The 17,121-nt window shown below is 40.8% G+C and overlaps 1 protein-coding gene across 3 annotated transcripts in view; it reads left to right on the top strand.

Moving 5' to 3' along the window:
* Nucleotides 1-17,121, top strand: part of FMNL1 (formin like 1) — a 101,941-nt gene that overhangs the window by 30,524 nt on the left and 54,296 nt on the right. For 2 of the 3 annotated variants that reach the window (XM_058183028.1, XM_058183029.1), the window contains exons 2-3: nt 7,832-7,915; nt 15,926-16,009. In XM_058183028.1, the coding sequence (XP_058039011.1) occupies nt 7,832-7,915; nt 15,926-16,009 (168 nt within the window). Of the gene's footprint in view, nt 1-7,831; nt 7,916-15,925; nt 16,010-17,121 lie in introns of those variants that run through there. The other variant, XM_058183031.1, reaches the window with a different exon arrangement.

Below are 17,121 nucleotides of genomic sequence, written 5' to 3' on the forward strand. Positions count from 1 at the left end.
AATTGTTACAGCTGTGAAGTTAGTAAAATGACTGTAAAGTAAATCTGGCTTCCCCATTGAATTTGCTTGTCAAAAGGTTGCAGAAGGTGATCACATCACATGACCTCCGGGACACTGCAACCATCATAAATATGAACCAGTTGCCAAACATCCAGATTTTGATTATTTGACCACGGAGATGCTGCAATGGTCGTAAATATAAAAAACGGTCACTGAAAGTCACTTTTTTCAGTGCCGTTGTAACTTTGAATGATCACTAAACAAACTGCTGTAAATTGAGGGCTATCAGTACTTTACAATAACATACTTTTAGGATTTGCATTTGTTTGCATATGATCAATGGCTAGCTGACTTTGGCTGATTCAAGAATAATCAGGATTGGAGCTGATTAGTATTTGGGAGAGCAAGGAATATCACCAGATATTCCAGGGCTATATGGTAAACTGGAAGTATTCCCAAGAAAAACCAATGGTGAACTAGTTTCACGTTGCTATCCATTAAATTATGTGAACATGACTAGGAGTCAGAAGATCCTACTTTTTAATAGATGTAGAAGACAATCATTGGTAAGTATGGTAGTACTTGGGAGGCCTGCATATGCAATCTTGGTAACTTTAAGATGCAGGGACTTTAATTGTCAGAATATCCCAGTTAGCCATGTTGGCTTGTGAATCCTGGGGGTTGAAGTCTCCACATCTTCAAGTTGCCAAGATTGAGAAACACTATATCATAGTGCAACCTATTCCCCACTAGAAGTCTTGCACTATAGCGCCAGAGACCCAACTGGTATAGCCTAGAGCAGGGCTGTCAAACTTCCAGCCTGGGAGCCAGATGAATCACGCACTGGCCAAGCCCACGCCCAGTTTAGCAAAGGGGGAAAAAGTCCCAATATGTCACTTGACACCACCGTGATGATATGAGTTTGACACCCCTGGCCTAGAGGCTGCACTTAGTCCAAGCTTATTTGCCTCACTAGTATTCTCCAGCCATACAATACCACTGATATATTTCTTCCAGTGAAAATAACTGGCTTTACAGATCCCAGACCAGGTACAATGATAAAGCCTAAAAATGATACACCGGCTTATGTCTAGGTGACATTTAGCATCTTTGTGAGTGGAAAGTCAGTCAAAATATCTAAGAAGGAATGGACCAACAAATCTCAAACGGAAAACTGTTTAAAGAATGGTGATGTATATGAGGACTTCCTGGAATTGGATGTGGCCCATAAACAGTCTATTTCATTTAAACAAATGTCAATGGTAAATATCTATGCCATTCATTATCTTAAGAAACCATTATTTGCTTAATAGCTTCTAATCATTCCTAAACTCCTAATCATTCCTAAACTGGACACACTATCAACCATTAGCCCTTTTAAAAACTAAATTGCAAAATTATTCACATTTCTTTTTAGTAATTATCACCCAAATGAGGCAATGAAATGATATAATAAGACTAAAAGGTGTGGGTTTTGTTGCCTAGGGCACACAGCAGAAAATATCAGAAAAACAAGGAACAGAATTGTTGTAAGCAAAGTCAAGCACCAACTAATAATATTGTCACACAATTCGACAAAGCTTTTTGATCATCTGGAGAAAGTCTTTTTAACTTCTGCAAAATAGAAATTTTGGCAGGCGTTTATTCCTGGCAATTGTGATATTTTTATAATATTTCATCAGCTCACATCAAAATTGACAACTTTAAGCCTGATTGCTTTGGAATACATTTGTAGGTGAGATAGGCTGCCCTGCTTTTTGGTTTATCAATTGACCCATTTACAAAAGCCATTTGTGGTAGGACCTCTTATTTCATACCGCTTGTGTAAATTTTTGAATGAGGTTTCGTTTGACGGACCTCTTAAAAGATGCAGTACAGCAAAATAATAAACAGATCTACAAACTAGCTCCCAAGCAGAAGTTGCTATGTTTGTGATACTTAGTTTTCTACATAATTTGCAAACACCATATATAAGTTATGATGATCCACATCCTTATCCTATGTCTTCACCATTGTAGCGCACTAAGCTATTTTTGAAGATGACTTGGAAACTATAACCGGTCCATAATATAGCACTTATTCTGAAGTCACTCCACTGGATGCTAGGAGACTGATCCAATCCAGATTTCTGATTATGACCTACAAATTTATGCATGGCACAGTATTAAGCTGAATTAGAGATAATCTTATTCAAAATTGTTCTGTCCATTCTGTAAGGTCATTTAAAGTGGGTCTGGTTAGGACTCTATACTCTTCCAACATGAAAGTGATGTGGCTCTGAAAGCAGGTCTCAAGGAAAAATAGCTTGTTCCCCTCAATTCTGATGTCCTGTCACTAGATTAGGATTGCAGCCCAAGCCAGATTTGAACCTCCATGCCTCAAACATCAGCGAACCTTGTATCACCTTGTCATCCAATCACACAATGATGCCATGGAAGCAGACATTCAACATACAGCTGAGCTGCAAGTCAGCTGGAAGATAAGAAAATGCTATATGAGATCTACAAACATCAATATGATGATGCTGCATTATATGTTTTCTTGCTATAAGTTTCCTCTAAAAAGAGCTGGAATTCATTCTTTTCATATCAGATAGAAAAGACTTATCAATTTCTATATTATGACAGTTTTTGTGATTGCCTGGTAATTTGAATGCCAGCAACTTCTTTCAGTGTGGCTGGTATTAATAGCAACTAAGATGGAAATTCCTGTAGAGTCTCAAAATCACATATTCCTAATATCCAAGAGATTTTGAAAATTAGAAAGAGGAGTATTAGATTCATCTATGAGGCCATTATGGAGCATTCTCCAATAATTTAGGGCTTATTTCCCACCTTTCTGAATGAATTAATTTGGAATGTTTTGTTATGATTTTAACCACCTTCTGAATTTTCACTGCTAAAATGTACCAATTGCAGGAACTGAGTATGTCTAGTTTAATGAAAAGAAGGACTAGGGGAGACATGATAGCAGTGTTCCAATATCTCAGGGGCTGCCACAAAGAAGAGGGAGTCAAACTATTCTCCAAAGCACCTGAAGAACAAGAAGAAACGGGTGGAAACTAATCAAGGAGAGAAGCAACTTAGAACTAAGGAGAAGTTTTCTGACAGTTAGAACAATTAATAAGTGGAACAACTTGCCTCCAGAAGTTGTAAATGTTCCAACACTGGACATTTTTAAGAAGATGTTGGATAACCATTTGTCTGAAGTGGTGTAGGGTTTCCTGCCTGGGCTACAAGACCTCAAAGGTCCCTGCTAACTCTGTTATTATTATTATTACAATCGTTCCTGATTTCAGTTTTCGAGTTGCTCTGATCAAGGCATGAGATTATAGGACTAGAATCTGCCTTCCCACCCTAAACATAAAGCATAATTTTTAGATTACGGAACTTGAATCTTACATTGTACTAAGCCAAAATGAAACCAACCTAACCATATTGTGGCCTAGAGCACTATGTGAGCCCAGCTCTTCACTCTTTGGATTGGATCTAGATTTACAATCAGTCCAACACAGAGCATTTTGTAAAGCAGTAGAGGTGATCCTCAATTTACAACCATTTGTTTAAGGGCCGTTTGAAGTTGCAGTGGCATTGAAAAAAAATGACTTATGACTGTTTTTCACACTTATGATCATCTCCATGGTCATGTGATCAAAAAAATTTGCACTGTCTCAGGATCATTTGATCACCAATTGTAACCTTCCCAGCTGGCTTCTGGCAAGCAAAATCAATGGAGGAAGCCAGATTCACTTAACAACCAAATGATTCAATAATACCTACAGTGATTCACTTAACAACTGTGGCAAGATGGTTGTAAAATGGAGCACACGTCACTTAACAATGGTCTTGCTTAGCAATGGAAGTTTTGGGCTTCATTGTGGTCATAAATTGAGGAATATCTGTAGTTCTCCTAGATGAAGCTCACATGTCTTAAAGTTGCTGAGATTGAAAAATGCTGCTTTAAAGAGGAGATCTGGGCAAGATGCTCAAGTGAATATTAACTGATTTTAAAGAAAGCTTATTTTTTTATATATTCATTTCTGCTGGTTTTAGGTTGGTTTTCAGGTCAAAATGAACTTCGGTCCTTCAACGGGATAACTTGCCAAGGGAGATGGAATGTTGCTCTTGGAGACCTCATCAGCATTCCATCCCAACAATCACAATACCTTTCTGGATGAATCATCCAAATTGGCCATTGGTGGCAATGCCTTTCCCCAACTTGGATTACCATTTCCAAGAAATGTGTTGGGGGCATTAGTGCTTGGGGAGAGAATGGAAAAAGGAGAAAAACAGTTGATTGTTGGACAGAGTTTAACAGTGGGAAAGGAGGAGGAGGAGGAGGAGGAGGAAGAGAAGATCTCTTGAAATTAAGTGTTGAGGATTTTTGATGACATACATATTTTATGCCACTTGTTCATGTCACAGTTACATAAAGTTTTAAATGTTTATGATCGGCTGGTCCTCTAGATGAATGAAAGATAAAATATTTCTCCCCCCCCCGACATATGCATCTCTGCCAAGAAGAGTACTAATAAGAGATAATATACAGATGTTTACCCTTTTTGGGCAGGAACAGCAAAATTTTAAACTGTCTAGGAAACTATGCCGCTTCTGACCAAATAAGCCTAATTTCCTTTTACTATACTATTATTGATTTCACATTATTTTTTTCACATTTATGAGATAATATATAGATAGTCCTCAACTTACAACTACTGTTGGGACCAGAAATTCTATTATTAAGTGAGGTACAGTGGTGGGATTCAGCCAGTTCGCACCACTTCGGGAGAACCGGTTGTTAACTTTCTGAGCAGTTTGGCAAACTGGTTTTTGGAAGAAATCATTAGGGCAGAGAACTGGTTGTTAAATTACTTGAATCCCACCACTGGTGAGGTAGTTAAGTTAGTCGTACCTGATTTTATGACCTTTTTTGGCCATTGTTAAGTAAATAACCGTTGAGTGAAGCATATGTTCGTTTAGGCAAATTAAAGCCTAGATAAAGGGATTTATATTTGAACCTCACTAGCTGCTTGAAGAAATTCGGATATCCTTCAGCATTTTTTCTCTTGATAGTTCATTTTACTTGCAGACAATATTCAAGCAATCTCAAATCAAACAAAAGGATTAAGATAAAGGGTTAAACTAGGAGTTTATTTATTTATTTATTTATTTATTTATTTATTTATTTATTTATTTATTTATAATTACATTTCTATACCGCACCATCTCCCGAAGGACTCAGGGTGGTTTACAGCCATATTAAAATACACACACCAATACAAATATAAATATAATAAATAACAATATGTAAGAACAATTAAAATCAAATATTTAATGGCCGAATCACTAAAACGATCAGAGACCGATTTAAAACCCGTTTAAAATTTCGCTAAAATATTTCTTAGGCTAGTCCCGCTCTGTGAAATAATAAGGTCTTCAGTTCATCTTTGAAGGCCTGGAGGTCGGGGAGTTGGCGTAACCCCGGAGGTAGCTCGTTCCATAGGGCCGGTGATGCCACAGAGAAGGCCCTCCCCCTGGGGGCCGCCAACCTACATTGTTTGGTCGACGGCACCCTGAGTAGGCCCGCTCTGTGGGAGCGCACAGGTCGTTGCAAGGCAATCGGTGGCAGAAGGCAGTCTCGTAAATAGACCGAGATTATAAATTATAATTTGAGATAATTGCAATTCAAAATAGATGATTTGGTAAATCTGTATTGGAAGCCAAGAAAATCTTATTCACATGGATGTTGTCACTCATTGATCAAGGAAAGTTTTAATTTAGTGTTTCAGAGGGGGGGGGCGATCTTCTGTGCTCTCTGAGCCTCATTACTTTCTTACAGATGTTTCACTAACCTAACTAGGTAACATAATCAGTTACTAGCACAAGCTCAGAGAGCATCAAGGACCTCTAATTTCAACCCTGAGCTACAAATAATTCGCCTTTATTAGTGTTTTCTGTAGTTAAAAAAACTGGCACATCACCAGTTAGTTTTGACCAATGGTCCTATTTTTCCATCCTATGTGGAATGTTTCAATCAACTAGTCGTAAGGGAAATGAGAACAGGTTGAGTTGAGAAAGAATGGTTGCAAGAACCAAACACACAGCAACTTCCTGCCACTGAGATAATCTCCTCTAAATACATGCTGATTTCATTCAAGCATAATCACAAGGAGCCAAAGACTTCTTTTTTTGTTGTTGTTCTTTGTGTTGAAGCAAAAGAGGAACACAGCAGTCCATGAATATGAGCATTATTTGGGTAGCCAGGCTTTTGTGCAATGAGCCAGGCCCTTTAAGTAGCATGTGACTATTAGTAGACTTGATTTAGCAGGTCATCCCAAGGAAAGTTTGATTTCCATTTAATGGAATTTCCATACTGCAGTGCAGATATTCTCCTACCCTAAGTTGAAAGTAGAAATAAGTGGGAAAAGCTCCTGAACTTTATTTGTTGAGAGTTGATGTAATTATACTGAAGATGTTTCTAGCCATCTTGCAATATACCTTCAACTGAATGTAGGAAACCTTTTTTTATATTAGTTGTAAATCAAAGGCACAATTAATGTGCAACAACTTAGAATCTTTGTCAAATAGTATTTATTTCACAGCATATAGCTGCTGTCCCAATTATAGACTCTAGGAAGCTCACATAAAAATGGAAAAATATACTCAAATCATGCAATTTAGAGGACCCAGTTTTTTTAAAAAATTGCTCTTGAAGTGATCTCTGGAAATGATTCCCCACCCTTTGCATTTACATTATTCCTTTCTCCCCATCAATCAACCACTACCGTGCTATATGTTGCTGGGTCTATACAGAAATGATTTCCCCCCCCTATAATTGATGTTTAGATATGAGGCTCTTATAATAAGCCCAAAATGGCATCATCCATATAGAAGAGGAAAATACCAATTCTAAAATTTTCAGAAGTACAAAAAAGTCTTTAGAGGAAATAACTATAAAGAGGGGAATTCCCCCAACCCCAACCCCAACCCCCAAGTATCAGATGCTGCTAACACAGAACAAAGAATCTCTGCAGAAGATCTCCTAACATGGAATATATCTGTATCTGCATTAAGATTGTCTGGTAAAAATAAAGAAAATGAATTAAGTATAGTTTCATAGAAAACTTTGATGAAAAAGTTGTGGGAGCACTGAAGAAAAACAGTGATTGTGGGAGCAGCTCACTACAAATGGGTCAAATAAGTCCCTCATACAACTCAAAGCAGAGACATCTGGGAGGGTGGGGACAAAAAAAAGTCAAGATGAAAGTTGTGATTGCACAGCTGAAGCCTCCTTTATGTACTCTCATATTGTTCTCTTGTTGCCTTGCCTTTTTCCTCTGGTATTACAGGTAGTCCTCAACTTACAACCATTTATTTAGTGACCATTTGAAGTTACAGTGGCACTGAAAAAAGTGACTTATGACCATTTTTTACACTTATGATCATTGTAAGATCCCCATGGTCATATGATCAAAATCCAGATGTTTAGCACCTGGCTTGTATTTACGATAGTAACAATGTCCCAGGATCATGTGACTGTCTTTTGCAACCTTCCAACAAACAAAGTTAATGGGGAAACCAGATTAACCCCGATGTAGTGATCTGTAATGATTCACTTAATAACTGTGGCAAAAAAGCTTTTAAGATGGAGCAAAACTCATTTAACAAATGTCTCCCTTAGCAAACATAAATTTTGGACTCAGTTGGTGTTGTAAGTCGAGGATGACCTGCATGAAAAACATTACATGATTGAACGTATCACAATTCCTGTTACGCAATTATTCTGAATAAACAATACTTTCTTCCTTTTTCGTTTTTTTTTTTTTTTTTAGAATTCTATGAATCTGCCACCAGACAAAATGAAGCTTCTGGGACAGTATGATAATGAAAAGAAATGGGAATTAATATGTGACCAGGTAAGAGACCAGACTGCTTTATTTAAAGTAGCTATATGAATCATAGTTTAAAATAGCTTCCAATGTGGTTTAATCTTCAAAGCTCCTCATATGTCTTAGAATTCTGAGACTTGTAGTTTCTGTGGCTGGTAACCATGACAAGCAAGCAATCCATGACAAGCCTGGAGGACTTCAACTCCCAGAATTCCCCAGCCAGCAAGGTTGCCAAAGTTGGGAGCCCCTGTTCTAAAGTGTTCTGTGGCTATATTTAAAGGGGAGGAGCAATAGGAAAATGTAAAGAAAAGTGGTGAATTTGTTTTTTGCAGTAGCCTTTAGGCACTCTAGCCCAGCAAGGGTAAGCAACCTGCAGCTCTGGAGCTGCATGTGGCTCTTTCATCCCTCTGCTGCGGCGCCCTGTCGCCAGTTGGCACCACAATTTTGAGAGGAACTTCCGGTTGGAGGGGGGGGAAGCATGGCGTGCCAGGAGGAGATTCTATGGCAAGGGGCAGGTTTTTCGGTCAGCTCCACAATTGATAGGGTTTTTAGTTAGGACTGGTAGAAGAAAAAGGACACCACGCTAAGAGGAGACTCTATGGTGGGGGAACCGGACTTCGGTCAGCTCTAGAATTGAATGGGAGGCTTTCAGTTAGGACCTTTGTGGCTCTTTGAATGTTTAAGGTTGCTGACCCCTGGCCTAGGCCCTCTAAATTTACCTTCGTGGAGTGCTGTTTACTTAATATGAAAGTCTGTAGCTTTGGTTTGCAACTTGATACCTTCCTATTAATTTATTTTTTAAAATAGTCTAAAAAATTAGGTTTGGGCAGAGAGCTTATAAGCACTGAAAGATATTCCACAAGCATTTTGTGTTTGTAGATGGTATTATAATTATGCTGCTTTTAGCTCTGACCTACCATGATAAATGTCAGGGATCCTTGATAGAACACCTGTGGCAGTTCAGTATAATTAGAAGTCTAGTGTGGTTTGTCCTTGAGAAGACTGGATAAACAAGGCTATTTCTATCTTTACTTTCCCACAGGAAACTGTTAGAGGAAAAGAAAATACCTTAAGTAGGTCTGTCACAGACATCATCCAGAAGTTCAGAGTTGATGCCCTAATACAAGTAGCTTAGGTTTTGAGAAATATAATATACAGTATATCAAAAGACCAATTTGTGAGGTTTATTACATGGTAGGAAAACTGGACCACTGTGTGTGTGTGTGTGTGTGTGTGTGTGTGTGTGTGTGTGTGTGAGGAATAATTCTTGCTTTCGGGTCTGTTTGTACCTACCCAGATGAACCAAAAGTGGCATCAATAGAAGCATTTTTTACTGGATTCATATTTAATGTTAAACTGGTTTTTTGTCTAAACCATTGTTTGTGAGGTTCACACTTTCTGCCAAGCCAAAACTAAAGAAATGATATGAACCTAGCAAAATAATAATAATAATAATAATCCACTATCACCTTGGCTGAAACATTTCAAAATCCTGCCAAAGCTAAATGGGTACATATGAAAGTGGGCTGTGTCATAACAAACAGCTGTTCCTTCTTTTGGGTTGCCTTCATGAGCTTAGTAGTGGTGGAGAAACAATCTTTCTCCATCCTGAGTTAAACAAGGAAGATGGTTACTTAAGGGTCCCTTGTGAAAACAAGCTGTTGGCAGAGACTCATGGGGGAAATGGCACCTGTTCGTGCTGTGAAACGATATATTCCTCAGTTTAATAAAGGCACAGGCTTGCGAATGATGCTGAATAGAAAAGGAGAAGAATGACTCATTCTGGGCTATGCGAATGTCTCTCTGTGAACCAGCTCTTCACAGATCTGCTAAAACAGCTCTGGCACAGGGTGATTTCCTAATGTCCTTTATCTCAGAGAGTAATCTTAAGGTGTTCGTTGGGTGGGCAGTTAGGAACCAAGAAAATATCTCACTCGCTGTTCTGTGTTTGAATGATATCAGGTCACAGGATCCTTGTGAAGTGGAACTTATTCGTGTCTGCTTTAGCTCACAACAAATACAGCTGAGTGAGTGATGGACCAAAAAAAGCTTAGCCTTTATTTAGCATGAATCATATAGGAAGTGGCAGTGTGGGTAGTATAGATGTTCCTGTTGATCTTTGATTGGGAAGGCATAAATGGCGCCTGTATAACTGTCTTCGCACAGAACATTTAACTCAGTCACTTGTTGCTGAGTGAAAACATATTGACTCCTAATTGGATTACTGAGGGGTGAGTTTACATATCAGTTTAACCATTAAATAAGTAACCCCTGCGTTCTGATTCAAATTAAGCTTAGGATCTGGTATGCATTGATGCAATGAACATGAATTGGGGCAAACAGTGGAGGACAGTGGAGGACAGAGGAGCCTGGCACCCTATGGTCCATGGGCACAACTTGGTGACTGAACAACAACAATGTGCTATGCATACCGCCACCAGGCAACCTAGTTAATTTTCCTGTGTTGTAAATGAAATTCTTAATGAAAAATGACAATAGATACAAAGTGTAGCTCACAGAAAAATGGAACAAATATACAAAGAGATAGCAGCCCTCCCATGAGTCAAAGCATTTACATCAAGGGGTAGATAATAGTTATATAAAACATGTTGAAGATGTATGAAAAGCTTCTAATTACAGTTCATCCTTGACTTATGACCACAACTGAGCCCAGAATTCCCATTGCTAAGCAAGACAGTTGTTATGTTTTGCCCAATTTTACAAACTTTCTTGCCACAGTTGTTCAGTGAATCACTGCAGTTGTAAAGTTAGTAACACAGTTGTTAATTGAATCTGACTCCCCACTGACTTTGCTTGTCAGAAGGTTGCAAAAGGATCACATGATCATGGGACACGGCAACTACCACAAATACATGGCCATTGTCAAGCTTCTGAATTTTGATCACATGGGGATGTAGCAATGGTCATAAGTGTCAAAAATGGTCATAAGTCAGGGGTGAAATGCTCCCGGTTCGGACCGGATTGGCCAATCCGATAGCAATGGCGGCAGGTGGTTCAGAGCAGGGGTCCACAACCTTTCGGACCTCAGGGACCACTAAATTCATAATTTTAAATCCCGCGGACCTCTAATACGATCTGTCTAATGACTGGCTGGGTGGGCGTGGCTAGGTGGTCATGTGACTGGGTGGGCGTGACCAACTCGATGTCATTCACATCAAGGGGCACCTCACCAGCCTCTACTTGCCCCTCCCCTCCCAGCCACTCCTCGCCTCCCCACCTGGGCTCCTTAGGGCCCCAACAGGAAGTAGCTGTTGGAGCTAAGCAGCCACCATGAGAAAGAGTTGGCAAAACAGCTCAATTCAAATTGGATCTGACCGAGAAGGAGGCTCAGCAGAAGCACCTTACTGAGGACTACGAGCATAGGCTTTCCAAGCAGAGGCAAGACCTGTGGGAGTGCAAGGCCAGGTACCGGCACCTGGAGGCTCAGTGGGCTGAGATGATCAGCCAGTTCCAGGCCATGATGCAGTCCCACTGGAATGAGGCCCTCCGGCTCTTCGCCACCAGCGGCACTTCCCTCCAGCCTTCGCCCAAAACCCTGCAACAGGAGGCCGAAGCAGACCCTAAATCGGTATTTCTGTCCCCCTCTGATCTACACAAAAAGACCCCGAAGGAGGAGACTCTGCAGCAACAAAAGTTCATTGCATGTATTTGTCCCAGCGGCCGTAGTTTGAGGACCCCTGATTTAGTGCAATATAAAAAATGCAAATAAATTTTCTTGCGGACCACCAGTGGTCCACAGACCACCAGTTGGTGACCGCTGGTTCAGAGAACCAGTAGAAAAAATCCCTGCGGCCCCCCCATGCCCAGCTGAGCCATGCAATCGTAAGAGCCTTTTTTTTTTTTTGCAATCTCTTTGGCCGAAGAGATTATTAAAAAATGCATTTAAAGGGTTAAAACAAGGCTCTGATGATCTCAGCTGAGGTGCCTGATCGTCAGAAGCTTTTTCTTTTTTACTTTTAAAAGCATTTTTTAAGAAGTAAAAAAGCTGAAGCCTGCTAGGCAAAAAATGGGGCGGAGGTTGTTTGAGAGAGAGAGAAAGAAACAAAGAAAGAAAGAGGGAGGGAGGGAGGGAGGGAGAAAAAAGGAGAGGAAGGAAGGACTACAAATCTGGCACTAGACGCAGCTTCAGAGGATAATCCAGGGCTGGAAGGAACCTGGAGGTCATCTAGTCCAACCCTGCTCCCGTAGTACATTGTTAATGAGTTTCTGTCTTTTGATCCCCAAGTCACATAGCCACGCCCACCCAGTCACATGACCTCCCCCATCAAGCCACGCCCACAGAACCAGTAGGAAAGAAATTTAGATTTTACCACTGTCATAAGTCACTTTTTTCAGTGCTGCTGTAACTTTGAACGGTCGCTAAACAAATGATTGTAAATTGAAGCCTACCTGTTTCCACCACAATCGTAAGATTATTTTCTGCCCTGCCACCTCCACCTCGGAGTCTTCTGTTTGTAAGGGGAAGTGGTTCTTTTATGGATCCAAAAGGCAGGCTGAAAGCAGCACCCATACTTTTACAGATGGAAGATGCTGAGTTTTTGAATTTTTCACATCTCTTAGACCTCAGGTCCCAGGCAACAAAAGACAAGATGAATGTTTTTGATCATTCAGATTTTTTGCGGGCCAATGTTTAGGACTTAGAATCTGCAAAACTATCAGATATTTGTAGCATTAAAAATTCTTTGCCAAGCACACCATCCGAGAAAACATTAGCCCAAAGCCATATGCATTTTTTTTTACATGTATGTACACATCCACATCACCTTGTCAACTCTCTCATTTTTTTGTGAACTGCTCCAGGGAGGTCTACAGGGAGTAGTCAAAAAAACCCAAAATAGTGACTGCTACAGAAAAGTAGACGCTTTTACCATAGTCTGAGGACATTCCTGCCTTACTCTCTTCCTTTAAGACACTTTCATTCAATCACACATCCAAGTTTTAAACTGGTACAATGTCAACAGTGTATTCTTTAATTATTGCAGAATCTTTTGAAGCAAATGTTTCAGAACTTGTGCTTCAGAAAGTAAGAACAGGAGGCAGCACACAATCACTCTTGTGAAACGTTGTGTCACATTGTGGCCCAGGGTGATGCAATGCAGTTCTTATGGGAAAAAAGAAGCAGGGATGACTTACACGGGACTAAATGATCTGAGTTCTACATATAAACAGTGTGTATGGAAAGGATTATCTGCAACCTCTTTTTACAGATCCACTGATTCTTTAAAGTTTACAGTTTGCAATGACCGGAGTTGGGTGAAAACCACAGAATTTTGTAAGCACATTCCAAAAGGCTACACTTTGCAGGCTAAAGTGTTTTAAGAGTTGGGTATTGTTGTGATAGAAACCCTGGTGGGGAACAGATGGTCCTTAACTTACAACAGTTTGTTTAGTTACCGTTCAAAGTCTCAACAGCACTGAAAAAGGCGACTTGTGACTTTTTTTCAGATTTATGACCGTTGCAGCATCTTCATGGTCACCTAATCAAAATTCAGATACTTGGCAACTGACTCATATTTATGATGACTGCAGTGTCCTGGGGTCACGTAATCATCTTTTGCGACCTTCTGACAAGCAAATTCGATGGGAATTTGTTACAAACAATTGTGTTACTAACTTAACAACTGCAGTGATTCACTTAACAATTGCTGAGGATTTTGTACAGTATCTGTCTGATAAAATTGCTCGGATTCGGGATGGACTGGACGTTGATTGGATAGATTCGGGCGGGATGGCGGGGACGGATCTTGTGGATATTACCTGGGCTGAGTTTGATCCTGTGACTCCCGATGACATGGACAGGTTGTTGGGTAGATTGAATCCCACCACATGTTTATTGGACCCGTGTCCCTCCTGGTTGGTACTGGCCACACGGGAGGTTACACGAGGCTGGATCCTGGGAGTTACCAATGCTTCCTTGTTGGGGGGTACCTTTCCCACCGCCTTGAAAGAGGTGGTGGTGAGGCCCCTCATCAAGAAGCCTTCCCTGGACCCAGCTGTATTGGCGAACTATCGCCCAGTCTCCAACCTTCCCTTTTTGGCGAAGGTTGATGAGAGTGTGGTGGCTTATCAGCTTCCCCAATACCTGGATGAAACTGTCTATCTAGATCCGTTCCAGTCCAGCTTCAGACCTGGATACAGTACTGAGATGACTTTGGTCGCGTTGGTGGATGACCTCTGGAGGGCTCGGGACAGGGGATGTTCCTCTGTCCTGGTTCTTTTAGATCTCTCGGCGGCTTTTGATACCATCGACCATGGTATCCTGCTGCGGCGGTTGGAGGGATTGGGGGTGGGAGGCACCGTTTATCGGTGGTTCTCCTCCTATCTCTCTGATCGTTCGCAGATGGTGTTGGCAGGGGGGCAGAGATCGACCTCAAGGTGCCTCACTTGTGGGGTGCCTCAGGGGTCGGTTCTCTTGCCTCTCCTGTTCAACATCTACATGAAGCCGGTGAGTGAGATTATCAGTGATTTTGGAGTGGAATACCACCTGTATGCTGATGATACTCAACTGTACATTTCCACTCCGAACCACCCCAACGAAGCCGTCGAGGTGATGGTCTGGTGTCTTGAGGCCGTGCGGGTCTGGATGGGGAGGAACAGGCTCCAGCTCAACCCCTCCAAGACAGAGTAGCTGTGGGTTCCGGCGTCTGGTACAGTCAGCTTATGCCTTCGCTGACTGTTGGGGGTGAAGTATTGGCCCCCAGGGGGAGGGTGCGCAACTTGGGTGTTCTCCTGGACGACTGGCTGTCTTTAGAAGAACATTTGACGGCCATCGCCAGGGGAGCATTCTATCAGGTTCGCCTGATTCGCCAGTTGCGCCCTTTCCTTGACCGGGACTCCTTACGCACGGTCACTCACGCCCTCGTTACTTCCTGCTTGGACTTTTGCAATGCTCTCTACATGGGGCTCCCCTTGAAGAGCACCAGGAGGCTCCAGCTAGTCCAGAATGCGGGTGCGTGGGTGATAGAGGGAGCACCGCGTTACTCCCATATAACACGTATCCTGTGTGGCCTGCACTGGCTGCCGGTAGCCTCCCGGGTGCACTTCAAGGTGTTAATGACCACCTTTAAAGTGCTCGATGGCTTAGGACCGGGATATTTACGAGACCGCCTTCTGCCACCTATAGCCTCCCAACGACCTGTGCACTCCCACAGAGTCAGCCTTCTCAGGGTGCCGTCGACCAAACAATGTCGGTAGGCGGCTCCCAGGGCGAGGGCCTTCTCTGTGGCAGCACCGGCCGTTTGGAATGAGTTGCCTCCGGGTTTACGCCAACTTCCCGACCTCTGGACCTTCAAGCGGGAACTGAAGACTTTATTATTTCATCAGGTGGGACTAGCCTGAGTGTATTTTAAGTGTATTTTAATTGTAATTTTAATGGGTTTTATGTCGGTCTAAGACCGTTTTAGTCGATTGCCCTGTTAAATATTTGTTTTTAAATTCTTTTTAAATTTTGTTATTTATTCTCTGTATTTTAATATGGCTGTACACCGCCCTGAGTCCTTCAGGAGAAGGGTGGTATAGAAATTAAATTATAATAATAATTGTGGCAAGAAAGGTAGTAAAATATGACAAAACTCACTTAATAACTGTGTTGCTTAGCAATGGAAATTTTGGGCCCAGTTTTCATAAGTTGAGGACTCCTGTAATGGCTGGGCTGTAAAATTGGGAGTTTCCTAAACTTTTTAACAGGCCTGAGTATATCATAACGGCCTTGAATATTGATATATCTTTTTTCTCTTTGTGTTATTGTTCATCCTTTTGCAGTTTAGCATGATTCATAAACATATACATCTGGCAGCTAAAGGCTGCTAGTGCTTGGGCTCAGAAGCACCTGCAATATTTGTAATTTTGGTTATGTTTAACAACAATATCTTCAGCATCTTCTACAAAAAGAGATAAAAAATGATACCTAACTTGCCAGGTCTCATAACATGTTTCAGAACCCTCTCTATTCCTCATGGATTTAATGAAAAAAAATGTGTTGTTTCTTTTTTCCACCCCATCTGTGCCTATCTGTAGGAACGATTCCAGGTCAAAAACCCACCATCTGCCTATATCCAGAAACTGAAGAGTTATCTAGACACAGGTGGATTCAGTGGAAAGGTAACTTGTGGCTAATATGGCCATTTCATATTCTCTCCTCCTCATAATTACTTCTGTGTTCTTTCTATTCTCTCTCAATTGGAAATCTATATATGTCTGAAATACTCATTCCCATAACCTTTAACTAGGCAAAATGCTGCATATAAATGGGGAATAATTTTGGCACCAATGTACCTCAAGTGGACTAAATTAAAGAATTACCTCAAGTGGACTAAAATCTTGAACCGATGACTCCTGTAGATTTCAAATGTGGCAAATTGAATAAAACATTTTATGACATAAAAATAATCATAAAACGTTTTGTGGCATAATACAAAATATTATAAAACATTTCCTGTGGTGATGTTTGACTGTGCTATACAATTCAACATGGGCTATTTTCTGGGAAGATAATCTCTGAATGTATCCCAGCTTTTTCCAGTAAAAGCAGTAATCACAGTTGAGGAATCTAGAAAGGAAACATCTCTGAAAAGATGACCTTATGAGACACAGGCTGTCTAGTTTTACATACAATAAAAGTAAGAAAGATGTCCTTTGGCTGACAGACCATTAGCAGCTGGTTATCATAGTTTTCTTCCCTAGGACTAATTTTTCTTTTAAGAAAAGCAGAACAGAAAACCACCAAACAAAAATCTTCAGCAGGCGAATACCACTGATTTTTTTTAAAGTAGCCTTTTGATTTCCTGAACGAGTAGAAATGGCTATTCTGCACGCAGTTACAAATTTATTATTTATTTATTTATTGCTGCTATTTGTATTTTAGAGTAACAATCCTTCATTAGCTTGCAAACAATGAAAGCAATTGTAGATAAAATACAATGAGCATTATTGAAAAAGATATGAAGTCACAGGATCCGTTACACAGAGCAAGTGATGCTAAAAGGCCTGATAGAAGTGTGGGATGGGGGGAAGGGAGCACATTTACATTTTCTAAATTTCTGTAGCAGCACCTGTGCATCTAACACAAAAGTTAGGCTGGCAATGGCATGCACAATATTTCTTTCTGGGTCTGGCCAGAAACACGGAAGTATAATTTGCAGGAATCATTGTGCTATGAGTAAAATAGGAAATGCCCAGACAGCCTTAGGTTGAGGAGATTGATTGGTATCACT

This window comes from Ahaetulla prasina, chromosome 4, assembly GCF_028640845.1.
Source record: "Ahaetulla prasina isolate Xishuangbanna chromosome 4, ASM2864084v1, whole genome shotgun sequence".
Taxonomy (NCBI): domain Eukaryota; kingdom Metazoa; phylum Chordata; class Lepidosauria; order Squamata; family Colubridae; genus Ahaetulla; species Ahaetulla prasina.